The 21,392-nt window shown below is 41.0% G+C and overlaps 1 protein-coding gene across 2 annotated transcripts in view; it reads left to right on the forward strand.

Annotated features, from left to right (window-relative positions):
- Nucleotides 1-289: 289 nt before the first annotated feature.
- Nucleotides 290-21,392, forward strand: part of LOC102540105 (mitochondrial adenyl nucleotide antiporter SLC25A24) — a 44,017-nt gene continuing 22,914 nt past the window's right edge. Inside the window, exons 1-3 of one of the 2 annotated variants that reach the window (XM_072968095.1) lie at nucleotides 290-656; nucleotides 15,710-15,836; nucleotides 19,035-19,122. In XM_072968095.1, the coding sequence (XP_072824196.1) occupies nucleotides 474-656; nucleotides 15,710-15,836; nucleotides 19,035-19,122 (398 nt within the window). In that variant the 5' untranslated portion in view covers nucleotides 290-473. Of the gene's footprint in view, nucleotides 657-10,842; nucleotides 11,181-15,709; nucleotides 15,837-19,034; nucleotides 19,123-21,392 lie in introns of those variants that run through there. The other variant, XM_072968096.1, reaches the window with a different exon arrangement.

Genomic DNA, 21,392 nt, shown 5'->3' on the forward strand with positions numbered 1-21,392 from the left:
GGGGCTTGAAGTTAAGTAACCTGAGCTTCAAACTGCTCCTCCCCCTCCCCCCCCACACCCCCGACCCCTCCATACGCTGATGCGGGGCGAGGGGGTGGGGAGCTCGCTTCTCGTACCGCACTCCTGGTACGAGATAGCTCCACTTGGAGCCGAGCAGAACTCGCTCCCCAGGTCCCACAGTCCCTCCCGGGCCCCACCCCGAAGCCCTGCCACTTCCTGCCGGGCCCGGGCAGCGCCAGGCCCGTCCCCTGAGCCTCCCCAGGGGGCCGGCGCGGGGCGGGCTCCTCCCCCAGCAGCCGCGGGCGCGGCCACTCCCTGCGCGCCGAGCCGGCTCGGGTGGGTCTCGGCTCCTCAGCCTGCGCGCCGCGGGCCCCAGCAGCCAGGCCGGCGCCTCGCGCTGCTCCTCCTCGCGCCGGGCAGCCCTCGGCCCCCCGTGCCCTCCCGCGGCTGAGCCGCCCCGCGCCTCCGGGACCATGCTGCGCTGGCTGCGGGGCTTCGTGCTGCCCGCGGCTGCCTGCCAGGACGCCGAGCCGCCGACGCGCTACGAGACGCTCTTCCAGAGGCTGGACCGCAACGGGGATGGCGTGGTGGACATCCGCGAGCTGCAGGAGGGGCTCAAGAGCCTGGGCATCCCCCTGGGCCAGGACGCCGAGGAGGTGGGTCGCTGCGGGGCGTGGCCGGCGGGCCGGGGGCGCTGCGGGGTCTCTGGGCGCAGCCAGGACCGAGGGCGGAAGCGGGAACTGTGGCTTCCAGCGGGAGAATGGGTTCCGAAGCTCGGGAATGGGGACCGCGGCCCGGTACCCCGGAACGGATGCGCGTCAGGATCTGAGAGGTTACTGGTGTTTTTCCAGAAAAATTAGTGCCGTGAACACTCTGGCTCACTGTAACAGTTTAAAATCCTGTAGCACGATAGTTTGGTCTGAAGGCATCCCAGGCCTTTTTACGCCTTTGCAAAAAAAAATTTAACCCCCCCTTTTTTTTGGCTCTCAATCTTTGCAAACATTTAATCAAGATTTTTAGCTCTCACACTTAAGTGGGCCCCAAGTTCTGTAAAAAGGCTCACGGTTTGTACCTCTTCGAAATTACTTTGTTACACCCCTTAGTTTTGTCTGCTGTTTCAGAACTTCTTGGAAATCAGTCGTACCTTTCCCCCAACTTCACGTTGAGGGGGAGAGGCGACATTCCATTGTTAAAGACACTGTTAATGCCTTAAGCACGTAAGTTGACCTGAAGGGTTGGCCTATCATCTCTGAGCAATTTCAGCTCCTCTGAGTCATTTTGTGCCTGAAGTTCAGCTCCTATCAGAAAGGTGGAGATATTTGGAACCTCTCCAACTCCAATGAAACGTGAGAGGACATTTCGGCATTCCTTATCCCAAGAGGGAAAGTGAGTCAACTGTAAGAGCCAACAACTGTTTTATAGTAGTTATATTTTAAGCTACTCATTCAGTGTCTTTAGGAGTAACAGGTCTCTTCAGGTTACCATTTCTTCTTGAGTCAGATTTAGTAATTTACAACTTTTAGGAAACTGCCCGTTTTGTCTAAGGCTTAAAATACTCATTCGCTTATGATTTTTAGAAAGTTCTGACACTCTGTAGTTATATTCTGTTTCATTCCTGATATTTCCTCCTCCCCCCACCCTTCAATCTTCCCAAATCTTTTTTTTTTCTTACCAATCTTTTTCCCTCCTTCAGTCTTTATTTTATTCACACATTGAAAAAAGCAGCCTTTAGTACTTTTTGCTGATTGTCTCTGGTTTTGAAATGTTCTTCCATTCACTTTCCTTTACTTTCTTTGGGTTTACTCATTTGCCCCTTTTCTAATTTCTTGAGTGAAATGCTTGTTTCATTAATTTTGAGCTGCAGTATCCCTTCAGCCACTTCTTTAGCTGCATGTTTGTAGTTTTGTTGTAGTTTAGTTACAATTATTTTCTAATTTCCAATATAATTTCACCTTTGATCAATGAATTGTTTAAATGTGTGCTGTAAATTTCCAAATATATGCTTTTTTGGTTGGTTCTTTGACAATATGAATAAAATAGATGAACCTCTGGCAGGATTCATTAAGAAAGAGAGAAGAACTCAAAATCAAGAATGAAAGTCTTTAGTTTTCCAAAACTTATATAAGGACAAATTATAAAATAAGTTGTATTAAAGTGTGTGTCTGCAAACATATAGAACAGGATGGCATATATTTATCACATACATAATATATGTATTTTATACATATACATAAAATATATTTTATATATACATATATACACACATACTACTACTCTCTGTGCTCATGTCAGATATTATTAACTATTCCCAGCACTTTTTGGACAGGTACATTCTTCAATAAAAGGTTAATAATGGTTACCTAATTACCTTTTAACTTTTTTCTTCACAATTTTTGTATTTCAATTTTTAAAAATGATCATACATTATTATTTTTATGATTAGAAAAAAAAATTGAGGCTTTTGTTGTTGTTTTTGGATAAATGTCACTTTCTCTGGGGTGAGCTTTTCTGGACCACCTATAGAAGACTTGATCACACGCTACTATGTGTAGGTCCTTTGTCTTACATATCACTTCTGCTATAATTTCAAAAAGTATTATTTTTAATCGACTGTGCCCTCTACTGAGACCAAACATCTGGAGGATCATGTCTTAGAGATCTAAGCACAGTGACACAAAGATTTAAGGCTGTGATTTGAAATATCCTAAACAAGGCAGTTGCTCACCTAAAATAATTGAAAAAAAATTAATTGTAAAGCAGTTGTTAGTGCTTTTATTTCCAACATATAGAGGAAAAGAAATCCAAAAATTCTCCTCTTGCAAGGTACCTAGAAATGCTGTATAAAATAAAATATATATATACACGACTGATTTTTTTTACAGCAGTTTTTGGTTTACAGCAAAACTGAGAGGAAGATACAGAGATTTCCCGTAAACCCTCTACTCCTAGACATCACATACACAGCCTCCCGCATTGTCAACATCACTCACCAGAATGGCACAGTTTTTACCAAGGGTGAACCTACACTGACACATCATTATTACTCTGAGTCTATGGTTTACCTTAGTGTTCACTCTAGGTGTTGTGTATTCCGTGGGTCTAGACGAATGTGTAATGGCATGCATCCATCATTATCATAGAGAGTATTTTTACTGCCCTAAAAATCGTCTGAGCTCTGCCTATTCACTTCCACCCCGCAACCACTGATCTTTCTGTTGTTTCCATAGTTTTGCCAGATAGATAACTTTTTACATGCATAGTTGGGCTTATTAGAAAATACGAAAAATCTAGTCAAACTACCTGGGTTTAAACCTTGGTTTTGCTACTTACTAGTTAATTTCGGGCAATTAAAAAAATTTTTCTCTAGCTTCAGTTTCCTCGCCAGAGGTAACATTAGTACTTACCTCCTAGGGTTATTGTGAAGGATAAGTGAACTAAAATATGTAAAGTACTTAGAATAAGTACCTTATAAGCAACCAATTAACTGTTAGCCTTTAAATTATCTAATCCTGTTCCGACAATCACTATTGAAAGAGCAGTGTCAGAATGCTCTTTGTGATTATAGATTTGTCAACTTCTCTTCATAATTCTGTCAACTTTTCCCTTTTATATTTAAAAAAATAGGCTACATAGTGGGCTGCACTACCGGCGTATTCAGATTCTGCGCTGTTGTATCTCCCTGGGGAGCTCCTCCTATTACTATACTTTCTTACCTATCCTTACAGCACGGACCCCCCACATTCCACACTGCTGGATACTGCAGCAGCCGGAGCGTTCTCTGCAAACCAGTCATTTTCCCAGGTCATCAGTGGGCAGCCGTCGATACTGGCCTCCCATCTTGTGCAGGGCATTGTCCTTGCCCCACGTTCCACTCAGGACTCTGCCTGCTGGGCAGTGAGTGAGCCAGTTCCCAAACCCCATGTTCTCGCCTCTTGTCTTAGACCACTCCTGTTGTGAACTGTGTCAGTTCTGTTCCTCTTAGGAGGAGAAACCAGGATGGGATTGGATGTGCAAGAGAAGGGTACGGGAGAGGAAACAGGAGAGAGGCAAGGTGGTCTGAAGACCACAATGCAAGTTTAACCCCTGGTAGAAGAGTGCAAGGAAGAAGGAGACTTAGGAAGAACTTCAGACCAAAGCATATTCTTGGAAAGTCTCAGCTAGGCCAATGGGGACTCACTGAGGAAAGCTATCCATTAGGGGGGTCCTGCATGGGCCTCCCAGGCCTGGCACCCTGCTGTACTAGACATTGGTTGGAGCAGTGTGACCAGCGTGGCCTTGGTGTGAGTGCTGCAGCGGGTCCAGAGGTCCAGAGGTGTGGCAGGTAGGCTGGCAGTCACCTCTGCCCCCACAGCACGTTCCCTTGTGGGGCTATGTGACGTGGCCTCCACCGGCCACTCCTTGGCTCACACAGGTCTGCTCTTGGCACAAGTTTGAGAAGTGCTTCCTCATTGTTCTCAGCCTCTCGTCCTCAGAGAGGGCAGTGCTCCAGTCCCATTGTTTCAGTTGGTCACAGCTGGTACTCATGATTTATTTCCCTTCTTGACTGTCCATTTTAAATTCTGCTCACACTCAGCTGGAATCTCTGCAGGTCTTTGTGACTTAGCTGGTGGCGTGACCCAGACTTTCCTTCTGGCAGGATCTGAGTTTCTCAGGCCAGTGATGCTGCACGCGCCCCTTCCCAGTTAGAACTGGACAAGGGGGTACCAGGCAGCCCTGGTGTCCATGTGAATCATCTGAGTTCCATAAATATTCCTCTCTGTCTCTGTGGGGTAGAAGCAGCCCCGCCTCCTACTGACTGGGGCCAATTTACACCTACTAAGAAGAAGACTTCTTTTCTTGCTTGTTGGTCCCTCGACACGAGCTGGTCCAAAGGTGCAGGTGCAGATGTAGCTTGTAGCTCAGTGGGACCCTTGCTGTGTTCCCTGGCAAGAGTATATCCTGTCTGAGGACCAGAAACTAACCCTGCAGAGCCCAGAGCTGTGGGGGCAGAAAGCCGAGTCCCCCAGTGAGTCACCGGGAGTGACAGTAAGTGGGACTGCTCCTGCTTCTACCTCTTGGTTCCTGGACTCACTGTCCTTCCTTTTGTGGGCACAGAGCCACGTGGTAAAGGTCTCTGACTGAGCGCACGTACCGCATCCTGAAGGGCAGTAACCCATCTTTGCCAGATACTGTCCCGTAGGCGGTGCTTCAGCTGTGCTTTCAGTTGGCCTTTCCAGCATTCTGTCAGATTGGCTGCTTCTGGATGGTGTGCTGTGTGATGTGGGCCGTGGATCCCTTGGCCACGGGCCCACTCCCACACCTCTCCTACTGTGAAGGGATCCCCAGTCAGAGGCTGTGTTACGTTGGGATTTCATGCCTGTGAATTAGACATTCTGTAAGCCCCCAGATAGTATTGCTGTCTGAGCCTTTGTGGGCAGGAGGAAACCTTAACCTTCCTTTGAGGAAGAACCAGCGCCCCTTCCAGGACAGGGGGCACCCAGTATAACTGACTTTCCACCGAGGGACCAGTTAGTCTTCTTGGGGAATAGTGTCACATCAGGGCCAGGCAAGGCCAACTCATGAAAGGCACTGTGGGCCTGCTGGGTGGTTTGGAGTTTTATTATATGAGTGATGGGAGCACTTGGGAGGTTTTAAGCAAGAGGGATCACAGGCAGACTTACGGTTTAGGAAGATGACTCTGGTGGCCGTGCAGAAAACAGATGGAGGTAGAGAGAGTGTTGAGTCAAGCCTGGGAAACAGTAGCCAGCCAAATACTTGCAGTTAGGATTACGTGGTCAGTCTTTATGGGGGAAGGTTTCAGAGGCATAGGTCAAGGCTTTGCATAATGTCAGTGATTGGTGAGATTATCCACTTGAGAATCCAGAAATGAGAACTACGGGGTGACTCTTCAAGGGGAAGATTTCAAGATAATTTGAATCTAAAACAAGTGCTCAATTTGAAGTGAAATCTCTATAAATTTCCATCTGACTCGATCTCTTCTCCGTGTTGCCAGGCATTTGTAATGAATTCAGCATTAGAGGAAAGCAAATTTCTGTTGAAGTTCCTTGAGGTCTTAGATGGAAAGAATATGGAATATAAGAGTAGAATGTAGGAAACTGGCATAAGGAATATAATAGCAAAGGAATGCAGTAACTAACCACTTCTAAGTGTTTCAGCATTATCCAGGGAAGGGAGAGGCCTCAAGGCAAGTCCTGAGACAAGATTGAGAACTTGCTGGAAGTGAACTTGCTGTGGTTTCTTCTGATGTGAATGACCTCTCTTTTCCACGTATTTTCAAATCTCCATTGTGAAATTAGTGTTTTAGAAGAGACAAAATTCACATTAAGCTCTCCTAGGACTCGGGAATGTGACAATATGGAACTAAGAGGCGAAGGTACTGTGGCGAACAAGGAGATACAGTTGTCATTACTAATTTTCCCTGAAGAATCCAGCAATCCTATCTGCTTTTTAGAGTATTTTCCATTTTTACTCCTCCTTTGCCACTGCCACCCTCCTCCTCTTCTTTGTTTTTCATCAAAGGCCACATTGGAACATTGGAAAAGACAGTCCCAATGTTTGGATGTCATTTGAGGTACTCTGTGGGAAAAAATTTCAGGGCATCAAAAAGTAAAAGAAATCATCTGTATTTTAATTTACTGAAATGAAAATCAGAAAGATAAACATGGTGAAGAGTCACTACTTTTAGCTGGAAGTGTGCTTATTTTCATTCAGTTTAGGCTTGGAAGACTTCGGAATAGTATAGGACCAAAATAAAAATCAGGATTTAGAATTAAGGCAATGAAATGGAAAAGAGGATCTTGATCAACAGGATTTTACAGATTTTTTTTTATTCCTTCTCAAATCTTGGCATCATTTTAGTGGCAACTCTTGTATTAACAAGTGGAGGAAAAAGGGGGACAGACTGTATAGCAATGAAGGTATCCTGCATCCAAGCTCACAGTTAACTGATTTAATAAATGTGTTCAGTTAGTCTGGGAAATCATAGGCAATTTAAAATCTAAATTGTTTGCCATATATTCACAGGCACAAACTCTTCCTGTAATTTTCTTAGGAGAGACTTAGAATCATAAGAGGCATAGGACTCTACAGCTGAGAGGATTAAGAACGAGAAGAGCTCCCAATAGCAGGAAGGGAAGCAGCACATTCAAAGAATTCTGTACTTGGTGTGAATTGACCACGTGACCTCGGTCAAGACGTTTAACCCCTTGCTTTACTTTACTTAGTCTCACAATGCAAATATCATCCCCACCTCCTGGACAGAGCTTTTATCAAAATCACATGTGACCGGATGTGAAAGTTCATGTTCAGAATGTTTAAAATGTGTTATCACATGTACTGGATGGTGAGCTCCTTGAAGACCCTGTGTCCCCCTGGGTATCAAGTGTATGATGAAGGATTAGATAGTGTCCAAGGAGTAGGTGGACTCGATAACCTGATTTAAGGGCTCTCCTAACTCTTATATTCTATGAATTTTTTTTGATTCTGTGTCTTTAAATTTTGTATTTACAACTACAGATAGAATAAGGTCACACACAAAAACAGTAGCTTAGCAAATGTTTATTGCTTTAAATGGAATTTCTTTTCAGGGTTTCTATCCATGAGATAATTCCTCTGTTAATGAGGAGAATTGATTCCATCAGCATTTCAGTTGTCAGAAACTTTATTACTAAAAGAAGTATGGTGTAAAAGTCATAGAGATTCATTTTAAGGCATTGTAACAGAGAGATTATGGTATAAGAAAAACAGTAGAATTCCAACTGCATTTATGTCAAGTGTTTTAAAATATATAACACCTGAACCTTTTGTGTTTTCTCCTCACTTATATTCTAAAATCCAATGTTATCCTTTCTTTGAGACTGTATTTCTGAACAAATGAAAAGAAAAAGAAAAAGAAAGAATTCCTTACTAAGGCACAAAACACCCTTTCCATCTTGGTAGCAGTCTGCCTTTTAGTTTCCTTCCCAACCTGCCAACATTCTACACCCCTGACCAGGCCACAGCCACGTACATTTCTCCCTTTATTTCCTTCTCTCTGCTTGGCATTGCTGTCACTCATTGTCTGTCTGGTAGATTATTACCCTTGGTTTAAGGCATCAACTCACATTTATGATTTTACCTTGGCTTAGTCAGAATTATTTCCTGTATCAACTTTCAGTGAAGACATTTGGAAATAAATAGCTTCCTCAAGATAACATGTTGTGCGTGTGTTGCTCAGCTTCTTTGGACTACTCTGAGTTCAAAATCTTATCTTATTAAGGGTTACATAGAGGCCACTGAGATGTCTATATTTTACAGCATCTATGAAAACAGCAAAAGGGTTTGTTGAGAAAGTTTGACGCCTCACTCTGAAATGTGGACCACTGTGTCTACTATGTTAACTGGTGTAGTATGTGTAGTGGTTATTATGGTCTGTGAAATCAGTTAGACCAAGGTTCAAGTGTTTTCACCATTTATTATACTTGTAACCTTGGGTAAGCCATTTAATCCCTGGAAGCCTCAAATGTAAACTAGGAATGATAAGAGCTACCCAATAGCTAGTACAAATATTAAATTCATTCAGTTGATTCTTTGGAATAGTGCCAGCCATTGTTCAGTGAACTGGGGGTATCGTGGTGAGCAAGGCAGACAGAGCCCTTCACCTGTGTTCTCAAAACTTTCCCTGTAGGAGGTCTGTGTGTGTTGGATGGGTGGATGAGGGATAATTAATAAGCAAATAATACACAGTTTTGAAAAGTGGAAAGAGCTACTCAATGAAAATAATTGCCTTTTTACTAGATGAGATGATCAGCTCTGTTTTGCTCCCTCCTACCAGTTCCATAAAAGGCTGTCAGTCTGTTTTCTTTATTCAGAAGTCTGGCCTGACTTCTGTCTTTTTCACTTGGTCCTGTAGACTCCTGGGCCTGCCCCGATGTCTGTGCTCCATGACTCTCTGTGACCACTCGCATTCTCTGCAGTGCCCAGGGAAGGGTCATTCCCTGCGGGCCGTAAAGTTCTCTTTTGTGGGAGAATTCATTGTTGCTTGGGCCGGCAGCACTGGGGAGCCATGTTCGTCACGAAGCCTCCAGTAGTACTTGGGGCTGATCATGGCACAACCTCCTCCTGGCAAACCCACGGGTAGTTCAAGGACATGTGATGGTCCTCTTTGTGTTGTCGGTACGTGACATGATGAGTGAATAGAGCAAAAGCTGACAGATAAGGTTTCATTAGATTTCTTTCTTTCTTTTTTTTTTTTACAAATTAGAAAGAAAATTTATTTTTTGGAGCAGTTTTAGGTTCACAGCAAAATTAAGAGGAAGCTACAGAGATTTCCCATGTTCCGCCTCCCCCCACCCATGCACGGCCTCGCCCATAATCAACATCTGGCACCGAGTGGTATGTTTGTTACAAGTGATGAACCTGCACTGACATATCACCCAAGTCCATAGTTTACCTTAGGGTTCACTCTTGGTGTTTTATATTCTGTGGGTTTGGGTAGTTGTATAGTGACATGTACCCCTTTTTATAGTATCGTGCAAGGTATTTTCACAGTCCTAAAAGTCCCCTGTGCTCTGCCTATTCATCCTTCCACCCATTTCTCCAACCCTGTGGCAACCACTGATCTTTTTTATTGTTTCTATAGTTTTGCCTTTTCTAGAATGTGATATATTTTGAATCACACAGTATGTAATCTTTTCAGATTGGTTTCTTTCACTTAGTAATATGCATTAAGATTTCTCCCTGTCTTTTCATGGCTTGATGGCTCATTTCTTCTTAGCACAGAATAATGTTTCATTGTCCGGATGGACCACAGTTTATTTACCCGTTCACCTATTGAAGGGCATCTTGGTTGCTTCCAATTTTGGTAACTGTGAATAAAGCTGCTACAAACATTTTGTGTGTGGGTTTTCACATGGACATACATTTTCAACACCTTTGTATAGATACTAAGGAGTGGGATTGCTGGGTTATATGCTGAAAGTGTGTTCAGTTTTGTAAGAAACTGCCCAGCTGTCTTTCAAAGGGTACCATTTTGCATTCCCACCAGCAATGAGAATTCTTGTTACTTCATATGAATTTTAAAGAATACTCCATATTTAGAAAAATAAATCATGTAAAAAGTGGAATTTGTACTGTGAAACTACACATCCACACTTCTGGCGGAGCGGGATGAGGGTCCAGGGGTGTGTGTAGGGAAGCCAGAGCTCTCGGTGGTTCTGGAAAGAGGCAATTAAGAAGCCACAGACTCGTTGTTTGCGAGCACCTCCTGACTTCTCTCAGGACCCCAGCTGACTCGCCTTCTGCCCACTGCCAGCATCGATAAGGACGGAGCTGGACCCTCTCCATTACTGCAGCCTTGCTCTGCAGCCACCGCAGATGCTCAGTGAAGATAAGGAACTGAGGGGAGGGGACCACAGAAGGAAAGGCCCACTTAGGCAGATCTTCATGCGATTCCCAACCTTCACGGCAGTGCCCAAGTGCCTCAACCTTAGAATTCTTAGAAAGGTGCGACCAAACAACTTAAACAAAAAGTTGGGCCTCTGCCACTAGTCGTTATGGCCCCACAGTCCCTGTCTCAACGCTCCCCTACCCTCTTTTCTCTAAAAAGAAGGTCTGTCTGTAGAGACAGACCTGCGCAGAGGTCTTTCTGGGAGCCTCCGCGGAAAAGGCGTGAGTCGCCCCCTCTAGGCCCCTCCTGGATGTGGCTGCTAACCTCGGGGTCTGATCGGCTGACCTGGGAGCGAGGCGGGAATTCCGTGGCCTCCAGCCGCGGGCCTGGCCCCCAGCGCCACCGCCACGCCCCCCCGCGGCTCCCGGGCGCGCGGCTCCCGGGCGCGCCCGCCGCGGGCCTCTCTGCCCAGAAGCCGTTGTTGCTTCGCGCCGTCCCTTCCCGCTGTCCCTTCCTGCGCTTCACCTGGCGGAGGGGCTTTGGCTTTGGGAGTGCAAGGGCGGCTGCTACTTTAGGTCTCTTCCAACTCAACGCGTGGTGGGCAGCGATCCCCCTCCCTCTCCCACCTCCGGGAGACTCACGGGGCTCTCAGCGTGGATCCCTCGGATCCCTTCTGCGGCCAGAGGCATCCCGGATGGACAGCCTCTATGAAGAAATCTTTTGGTTCCTGGACCAGAATGAAGATGGAACCCTGGACATCCTTGAGCTGCAGGAAGGCCTGCAGTTGGTCGGGATCATAGAGGACGAAGGGGAGGTGGGCCTCAGTAGGGCTGTGGTCAGACAGATGTTGGGGCTGGGAGTTCTGGAGGAGCTTTGGGCAGGTAGGAGTAATGCCAAATTTACACGTTTTCAAGCTTGACCTGGACCCAAATAGAGTATTCAGGTCAGTCACCACCGTTATTCTGTTAAGAGCAACAACACAGCTAATACCTCTCTCAGACATTTTTCTCAGTTTTCTCCCTGGATCTAACGAAACTTCCAAATTCAAATTGCTGTCAAGATGTTCAGAGTCCCTTTGTTCAGTGTCCTCACCTGTTGTTAGTAGCCTAGATGGGCATGTAGGCCAAAGATGCTCCCTTCCCACTTTGGGGAACTGGAACAATCATTATATGTGTGTTTTGGAAGTTGTGTGGTAGATGGAGATTCTCAAATATTGTATTTTGATTTCAGTCCCTGGAAGGACGGCAGTCAGTCTCAGTGGCTTGTACTCTTGGGGTTTCACCAGTGCTGACGCTTCCTCGTGACGTGCCTTAATCATCAGACCTTCGAAGAACGAGCTTGTTGGACATTGTTTCCTTTGCAAATCCTTGTCCCCAGCATCCTAGATTACAGGCTCCTTCTTGGTATGCAGTGCCTCATGCGTATTTCTCTCCCTGTATTTCCAAGTCATCTGTTTGGAAATTATTATTGAGTTACAATTATTACTTTCCAATTACATTTTGCTCTTTGGTTGTTTAACTCGGCGGACTGGGAGATCCAAGAGAGTTGAGAACAGACAAATTCATTTCAGATAATTGGCACTTCATGCTCAGAAAACTGTCAGATGAGTTCTGTCATGTTGAAATTTAGTAAAACTTCCTGTTAGCTGTGTGAACTTTGGGAGTCTTTATTTTAATTGTCCACTGAGTCATTGATCAGTTGTATTTTGGGCATATTCTGTGTGCTAAGTAAGCACTGTGTCCTGGTTTCCTCATTTGTAACATCATTGCCATTGTCTGGACTAGGCCAGTCCAAAATATTATCTCTGTAACGTTCACTTGGTTTTTAAACTGTTTTTCCTATTAAAGCTAAATGTCCTTCATGCTTTTTTAAAGTCACTCTTGTAGTTAGATTTTCAAGTGTGACTTGTGTTTGTTTATTTAATACAAACTAACCTCTCATAAGAAATTCTGGACTACGCCATAAACAAGTTCAATCCTTTGAAACACATTTCTTCTTTATCGAAATAAAATTTTTGCAAATCTGTCTTTTATTTTCAGTAAGACATGGTGTGAGCCATGCAAAGGCTTTTTATGACTGATGAGGACTCACATATCAAAACCAGGGAAGAGGCATCTCAGGCTTTACACCAACCACATAGAACCTCGTATTTCAGGGAACACTGAACACCCGAGAACTCCTTTTTTCCACTATAAAGATTTCCCACTCTTCTGCAGCCTTTGAGCCAAAACACAAGTGACAGGGGCTGACTCCCTTCCTCTGTTAAGCTCAGGGTAAGTAGCCTTTGCTTTTCTCCTTTGATTGGTCTTTCCTTCCACAGAGGAATTCACAAGAAAATACAAAAAGGAAACCCTAGTTTTTCATATTATTGTAAGTCAGAGTCATTAGACAATTATAACTCTAGAAGTAAGAAAGTCTAATGAAATATGGGTTTAAAAAATCAAAATCAAACTGTTCAAAGATAGGGTTAGAGATGTCCTTTAACGTGTAATTTCTAAAATGATAGTTGTTTACTGATTTTTTTTATACTATTGCACTTTTTTTATTTGCAACATGAAAATATATAGGTTAAGTGTTGGGTTTGATACATTATTGTGAACATGCCCTTGATGCTCCAGCTAAACATTTTAACTTGGCTTGTCTATACTGAAAAGACATGCAGGTCCAGTCTAGAGAAAACAAAGTATCACAGAGACCAGCCCGTTGCTTATCAAGTTGTATGTAAGCTTAACTGTTATTTGTAGAATGGTTAAGGGTTTCCCCTCCACCCACCTGCTTTCCTTTTTATTTTTTCTGTGTGTGTGTGTGTGTATATGTATATATATATACACACACACACACATACACACACACATATTTATTTATTTATTTATTTGTTGAAGTATAGTCAGTTTACAACGTGTCAATTTCTGGTGTACAGCATAATGTTTCAGTCGTACATGAACATACATATATTCGTTTTCATATTCTTTTTCACCGTAAGTTACTATAAGATATTGAATATAGTTCCCAATGCTGTACGATATGAACTTGTTGTTTATCTATTTTATATATATTAGTTAGTATCTACAAATCCTGAACTCCCAATTTATCCCTTCCCACCCCTTTCCCCTACTAGTAACCATAAGTTTGTTTTCTATGTCTATGAGTTTGTTTCTGTTTTGTAAATAAGTTCATTTGTCTTTTTTTTTAGATTCCACATATAAGTAATATCATATGGTATTTTTCTTTCTCTTTCTGGCTTATTTCACTTAGAATGACAATCTCCATGTCCATCCATGTTGCTACAAATGGCATTATTTTATTCTTTTTTATGGCATTTTATAAATATACCACAACTTCTTTATCTAGTCATCTGCTGATAGACATTTAAGTTGTTCCCATGTCCTGACTATTGTAAATGGTGCTGCTGCTATGGACTTTGGGGTGCATGTATCTTTTTGAATTAAGGTTCCCTCTGGATATATGCCCAGGAGTGGGATTGCTGGATCATATGGTAAGTCTATTTTTAGTCTTTTGAGGAATCTCCATACTGTTTTCCATAATAGCTGCACCAAACTACATTCCCATGTTTACTGATATTTTCATTGACCAAAATACAAACTTCTTAGATGAAACTCCAATACATAAGTGGGGCCCCAGAATTCTGTGACATTTTCCCTTGCATTATGCAAACTCAGTGTATGTGTTATCAGGAAATAATTTTCAAGTGAAAATCATCTTCAATCTAATTTGCAAATGCAATTAAATAGCAATAATTATTTTTCAGCAACAGTGCGAATGTATTTGCTTTTAAAACTGTAAGTAAGAATCGATAGCATTTGAATCAAGGCTTTTTAGGCTGCAGATACGAGAAGCCTACTCACACTAGTTTAAACAGAAAAGGCTGGAATTCTTTGTAGATACAGTACCCTTTATCAGTTTGAGGAAGCACCACTCCTAGTTTGCTCAGAGTTTTGCATCATAAATGATGTTAAATTCATCAAATGCTTTTCTGCATTTATTTAAGTGATCATGTGACTCTTCTGTTTTATTCTGTTAGTGTGGTAAGTTACAAGATTAAAAAAAATACTTCACCTAACCTGGCATTACTGGAATGTATTTATCTTGTGTGTGTGTGTGTGTGTGTATAGTATTATGTACATACATATATATAAAATAAGATTATATATGTATATTAGTATTATCCATTTTGTGTTGTATTCATACCCATTATATACACAGTATTTTCCATTTTATATATTGTATTCATATATAATATATTTAATGTATATATATATGTATATATATAGTATTATCCATTTTATATATTGTTAGACTTGATTTGCTAGCAATTTATTTCAGATTTTTACATCTATTTCACTAATTATAATTTTCTCTCATGGGAATGTTTTTAAATTACACTTTAAATTTCTTTGTCACTTATAGGACTATTCATTTTCTGTGACAAGTCAGTTTTTGATAAGCTCTCTTTTTCTAGGCAGTTATATGTTTTAGCTCAATTTTCGTACTTTTTGATACGAAGTTTTTCACGATATCTATAATATCTGTAGCATACAGTGATTTTCATTGTTGCTTTCTGATGGTTGTTTGCCTATTTCGGGGGTTTATCAGTTTTATTGATATTTTCAAAAAGCCATCTTTTGATATGGTTGATCCTCTCAATGGTGTATTTGTTTTCTTTTTTATTACTTTTTGTTCTTTATTTCTGTCCTTCAACTTTTTTTTTGTTTAACTTTTTCTAGTTACTTGAGATTGAGGTTAGCCTCAGTGACTCCTCATTGCTTCCTAGCTTTTCTTCTTTTCTAATTTTGCATTTAAAACCATACCTTTTTCTCTAAACTTTTGTTGCATCTCATGAATTTTGGGACTTTTTCTCTCTTAGTCCAGAGCTTGGGGATCTGGCCATTATGCTATTCCACGCAGTGAGGTTATTTCCCAGAAAAGTGTAACCATCAAACCAATAGAATTTGTAAGCTTTGTGTGGGTGATTGTGAGCATTTTAAGAGGCAGAAAGTTTATGTTTTAGGTGGCAGTGAGAGAGTGCTCAAATACCGTAAGTTTTTTATTTCTTTCTCAAAAGGAATGATTTTTCTTAATAGTTTGATATGAGAGGGTTTTTTGGTAAGGATTATCTTTAGGAAAAGATTATTTAACTTTGAAAATGAAAGGGGAAGATACTATTTTACACCTTTAAATTTAGGTCAAGAGTTTGTCTTCTATCTTGGGATTTCTAAAATAATGCCTTCCTAGGAAAACAGGCAATCTGCTTGAATAGTACGTATAAATAATTTAGTATTTTTAACCCATATAAAATATCTCTAATTTTTTTCTTTTTTCTAGAAAATTTTTACTACTGGTGATATCAACAAAGATGGGAAGTTGGACTTTGAAGAATTTATGAAGTACCTTAAAGACCATGAGAAGAAAATGAAATTGGCATTTAAGAGTTTGGACAAAAATAATGATGGTGTGTCTGTCTTTTCTGTTTATCTCCAGCTATGCAGAAGCACTTCTCATGCTTCCAAGAGTCTAAAATGATGTGTATTTCATCTGCCATTTTTAAAATGATAATTATTACTTATGCTAGTACATGTCTTTCTCAGTAATGTGATTTTTATGTAGAATGTTTTTAATGAAGAAAAGTTATATGTAGCTTGTCCACTGAATTATAAACTGAGTAAGGCCTTTTGTAAAAATACCAACTATGGAACCTCATGCTGATTTGACTTAAAGCTATTGGGTTAAAAATAATAATTATGTTTTCTTGCTCTCTGGGCAAAAGAGATTTATTTTTGTTCATATGAGGCATAAGTACTACGTATTCTAACATTTAAATAACTTTCAGATTATCTTACATTTGATAGTCTTTTTGAAAGAATTATACTTGATCAGAGACGATACTCTCTCTGATGCTGAAAGTTGGGGAAAAAAAGATAGACATTTAAATATATACCTTCAGATTGGGATTATGGTTTTTCTACTTAGATTAACAGCTTGGAGTTCGAGCCCAGTTGTGTAGAGCAAAAAGCAAGGGCCATAGTAGGGGAGCAGTCATCAGACCTTTATCACCAGAGGCAACCTTTGATTTGAAGAAGGAATTTATTTTTAAAATGTGTCATGCAGCCTCAGACCCTTCCCTCCTCATGAGTGGTCAAGGTCATGTCATTCACAGATTTTGTTATTCAAGAAACAGGTTAAATAAATAAAATTGAGAGAAATTATGCTTCATACCAGGGTGGGCAAACTCTTTTTTGGTAAAAGGCCAGTTAGTACATGTTTTAGATTTGTGGGCCCTGCGGTCTCAGTTACTGCTACTCAGCTCTACTGTGATAGTACAGAAACAGCCATAGGTAACATGTAAATGAATGGGCACGGCTGTGTTCCAATAAAACTTTGTCTACAAAAGCAGGCAACTGGCCTTGTTTGTACGAGGGTTATATAGTTTGCTGGCCCCTGGTTTACACTGAACATTAACTTCAGTTAGATTCAAGGCAGGTTCCTTCAAACAAGCAACTAAATAAGCCCTTTGGCTGGTTTTGATGATCGTTCAGGACTATGAGTCTCAGCCAGAAAGAGCTGAGCTTGTGGTGGAAAGGAGTGCTGTTGGGACCCTTGTTATTGCCCATAAACCTTACATTATATGCCCTAAGTCTGCCTTAGTCCAGTCTTCTAGCAAAATTCAGTTCTTACAGTCAACTTTATTTCATCCTGAAAACCTTCACTGTACCACCCACGCCAGCCCTCTACACCTCTGCTGCAGAGATGGGACTGTGAGTATAGTGTTGGGGCAGGCAGCAGCTGGGAGATGGAGCAACCTCATTTGAGGTTGATCTCCCGTGTATGTAAGGTGTGCACGTAGCAGTTGTCCATTTCAGAAAATTCTACTTGAACCAGAAGGAATAATTCAAGATGAAACTTTGTAACCTACTTGTAGTAAATGCAAGCAGTTTCCCCTTAATGTATCTTGTTTGTATTTTTAAAAACATTTTCTCATTATAGGTTCATATTTTTATTAGACTGCCTCAAAGCAAAGCATATACAGTCGATCCTCATTATTCGTGAATTCTGCATTTGAGAATTTGTCTACTTGCTAAAATTTAACTCCAGAATAACCACCAGAATAACCCCAAAATCAACACAGTGCTTTGCAGTCATTCTTGGACATGTGCAGAGCAGTGACGAATTCATTTGCCTGCTGAGCACATTTCTAGCTGAGATAGAACAAGGTGGAGCTCTGCTTTCTTGTTTCAGCTCTCGCACTTGTGCGAGTCCTTGTGCAGTCTACCTGGGGCCATGGGTTTTGCATTTTCGTGCTTTATGTTGATGATTTCACTCTGTAAAATGGCTCCCAAGAACAGTGCTGAGATGCTGTCTGGCATTCCTAAATGCAGGAAGGCTGTGATGTGCCTCAGGAAGCTAAATACACATGGCAGATAGGGTTCTTTCAGGCGTGATTTAGAGCGCTGTTGACCTTGAGTTCAATGTTAGTGAGTCAATAACATATATTAAACAGGGTGACTTTAGACAGAAACACACAGAAAACAAGGTTTTTTATTGATTGGTTGATGAGAACGTTGTGACCAGAGGCTCACAGGAACCTAACCCTTAGGTTATTTAGGTATTTCCCTTAGGAACAAAGGTTCAGTTTTTGTTATTTCAGTGTTCACAGTGGCTTCATAGAAAGTAAGTGCTGTGAGTGATGAGGATTAACTGTATTCTTGGAGACTGCAGTTATAAAGGGGAATATTCATCGCTAACAGGGTGATGCCTCTAACTGTCCAGATTCTCATGCTGCTCTTTTCCTCTCCCTCGGAATATTCTCTCCAAATCCTGTCGCTCCCTCAAAGTCCTTCCCTTAAGTGGAGTCCTTCCTTTCAGCACTAACAGTGATTTTTGTCCTCCTCTTTTCTGGGAGAACTTTGCCATGAATATCGGTTTGGCATCAGACCCTCTCTTACTTGGTTTTGTTTCATCCTGTTCCATACAAACTAGTCATAGGAGCCTCGTAAATCTGTGAGCTGCTTGAGGGAGAAGCAGTATAACATTCATTGCTTGTATTTTCTCTTTCTTCTCTTCTGATTCTTCTTTCTAGAAACATGCTCTCATTGCTCTAATACTAATCATTTTCTCTCTTCCTTCAATCTGCTATCCCAGATTTCTCAAAACAATGTTCCACACTCTTTGGCTTCATTTAGTCATTTTCTCCTTCCTTTTAACGCAGTGCAGTACATCTTTGTGCATAATAAGTGCCTAGGCATTTATTAAAATGTAGGAATGTATACTTTAAAATGAATAGATCCTAGCTTAATTGCATTTACCTCAGAGCCAGAGTATCTTGATTTGAATCTCAGTTCTGCTGCGTCTTGGTGTTTTTTCCCCTTGGTAAGGCCGTGTAAGCTTTTAGTCGCTTCTTTAAGACGGAACACCGTTGTTTACCTGCAAGGCTGTTAGGACTTGAATGAAATGATGTGTGTACGCTCATTTACTGTACTTGTGAAATTGTGAGTTGGTGTTGCAGTATGTATTTAAGCAAATCTATAACCCACCTAAGTTCATAATTTTACCTTAATCAGTTCAAGACTCTCCCTTATAAAGTGAGAGGTTTGAAATTCATGATTTCCAAGGTCCTTATCATTTCTGAGTTTATAATTTTTATTTTTTAAAGGAAAAATTGAGGCTTCTGAAATTGTCCAGTCTCTCCAGATACTAGGTCTAACTATTTCTGAACAACAAGCAGAGTTGATTCTTCAAAGGTAAGCTCTTCATCTCTTGGCCAGTAGATTTTTCAATTTTAATTTCAGTACCCACATTAGAGATCTGTGTTTGTAAGTGTGTAATGTTCAGTACCCACATTAGAGATCTGTGTTTGTAAGTGTGCACCTTAGCATTCCTCACTATGTACGTTCATTTATCTTTCTCCCTCTTCTCTCCCTTTTCATTTGTGTGTACACATACATCTGAAGTGTAGGAGTGGGAAACGTAAGCTCAGACAGAACTCTTTCAAGGCTTCTAGGGCTGGTGGAATGGCAGAAAGGTATTAAATTTCTGGAGAAAGAGTCTAAATGCTTTAGTGCTGTCTCTTTTTCCATTTGGTTTCTAATGTGATCGTAGAACCCATTGTTTCGAGACAAGGAGTCTGGCAGATTCATCACATTATTTAACCTGGATAAGAGGGAAATTCCAGTGCTCCCCTAGTTGACTGACAAAGAAACAGTGATTAAAAAAAATTTTTTTTCAATTAAAAAGTGGCAGAAAACCTGAATAGACATTTTTCCAAAGAAGACGTACAGGTGGCCAGCAGGCATATGAAAAGATGCTTAACATCACTAATCATCAGAGAAATGCAAATCAAAACCACAATGAGATACCACTTCACACCTGTCAGAACTACTGTCATCAAAAAGACAACAAATAGCAAATGTTGGTGAAGATGTGGAGAAAAGGGAATCCTTGCACATTGTTAGTGGAAATGTAGGTGCAGCCACTGTGGAAACAGTATGTAGGTTCCTCAAAAAACTAAAAATAGGACTACCATATGATCCAGCAATTTCACTCCTGGGTATATATATCCGAAAAAAACAGAAACATTAATTCAAAAAGATACATGCATCCCAAAGTTCATAGCAGAACTATTTACAATAGTCAGATATGGAAACAACCTAAGTGGGAAGGGTATTCAGAGGTACAAACTATTATGTATAAAATAAATAAGCCACAAGGATATATTGTGCGGCCCAGGAAATAAAGCCAATATTTTTTAATAATTATAAATAAAATTTATAAAATATTGGCTTATAATAATTGGCTTTATAAATAATTATATAACTGAAAATTTTGAATCACTATGTTGTACACTTACAAGTAATGTAATATTGTAAATCAACTATACCTCAGTTAAAAAAAAAGAAAAAGGAAATACACGCACACACGCACGCACCTATTTAAACTTTCAGAAAATAGAGGTGCCAATTTGAACGTTATTGCCCAGGGCAGTCAGTTGAACTATTTTGTAAGTCAGACTGCTACAGACTTAATGTTTTATTTCACAGGATAGAGTGATAATCTCTGAAGTCTAAGTGCCCTTGAAGACTCTTTTGCTACAAATACACCACAGGGACCAGTTTTTTAAAATCTGATAACTGAAGATAGAAAAGGATGGTTGTATTATATTCATCTTCTTGTGAATGTTTTCAGTCTTCCACATTATCTAAAAAGTTTCTTCCAAATGGCTTTATTGTCAAATGTATCCCCTTTTACATCTGCACCAGTAGCATTTTCCCCCTTTCTGTATGTTCAGAATTTCTTTTGTAAGCAGCTGCTTAATAGGAAGGCCCCAGGTGTCAGAACTGTGTGTGGCGTTACTGTTGTTAACATTGGCTGAGAAAGGCTTTCCTGAGGAAATGTTAAGTTAAAACACGAGAAGGAGATAAATAGCATTTTGACAGTGGAATATGGGGTAGCTAATAGTCTGCTTCTAAAGCCTACTTTTTTTTTTCCCCATGAAAGTGGGAGTTTTTCTCTGGTTCATAGGCCAGAAATCATATTCCTGTATTCCTTTTGATAGCTTTAGGAATAATGCATATTCCAAGCCCAAGCTCCAGAATAAACCACAGGAAATGCAGAGGGGTGGATATTTAAAAGTAGCTGTATACTTGTGTATGTAAATCTTTTATGGCAGCTTTATTGATACATAATTCACGTACAGTAAAATTCACTCTTTTAAAGCATACAAGTCAGAGATTTTCAGTATATTCAGAGAATTGTACAACCATCACGGTTTTCTAATTTTGGAACATTTCCATCACCCCAAAAAGTAACCCTGTACCCATTAGCAGTCATTCCTTACTCCTCCCCTGCAACCCCCCAGCAACCACCAATCTACTTTCTGTCTCCATGGATTTGTCTGTTCTGGACATTCATAAAAAATGATATCATACAATATGTGGCCTTTGTGTCTGGCTTTTTTCACTTAGTGTGATATTTGTCAAGGTTCATCCGTGTTGCAGCATGTCTCACTACCTCA

This window comes from Vicugna pacos, chromosome 9 (genome assembly GCF_048564905.1).
Source record: "Vicugna pacos chromosome 9, VicPac4, whole genome shotgun sequence".
NCBI lineage: Eukaryota > Metazoa > Chordata > Mammalia > Artiodactyla > Camelidae > Vicugna > Vicugna pacos.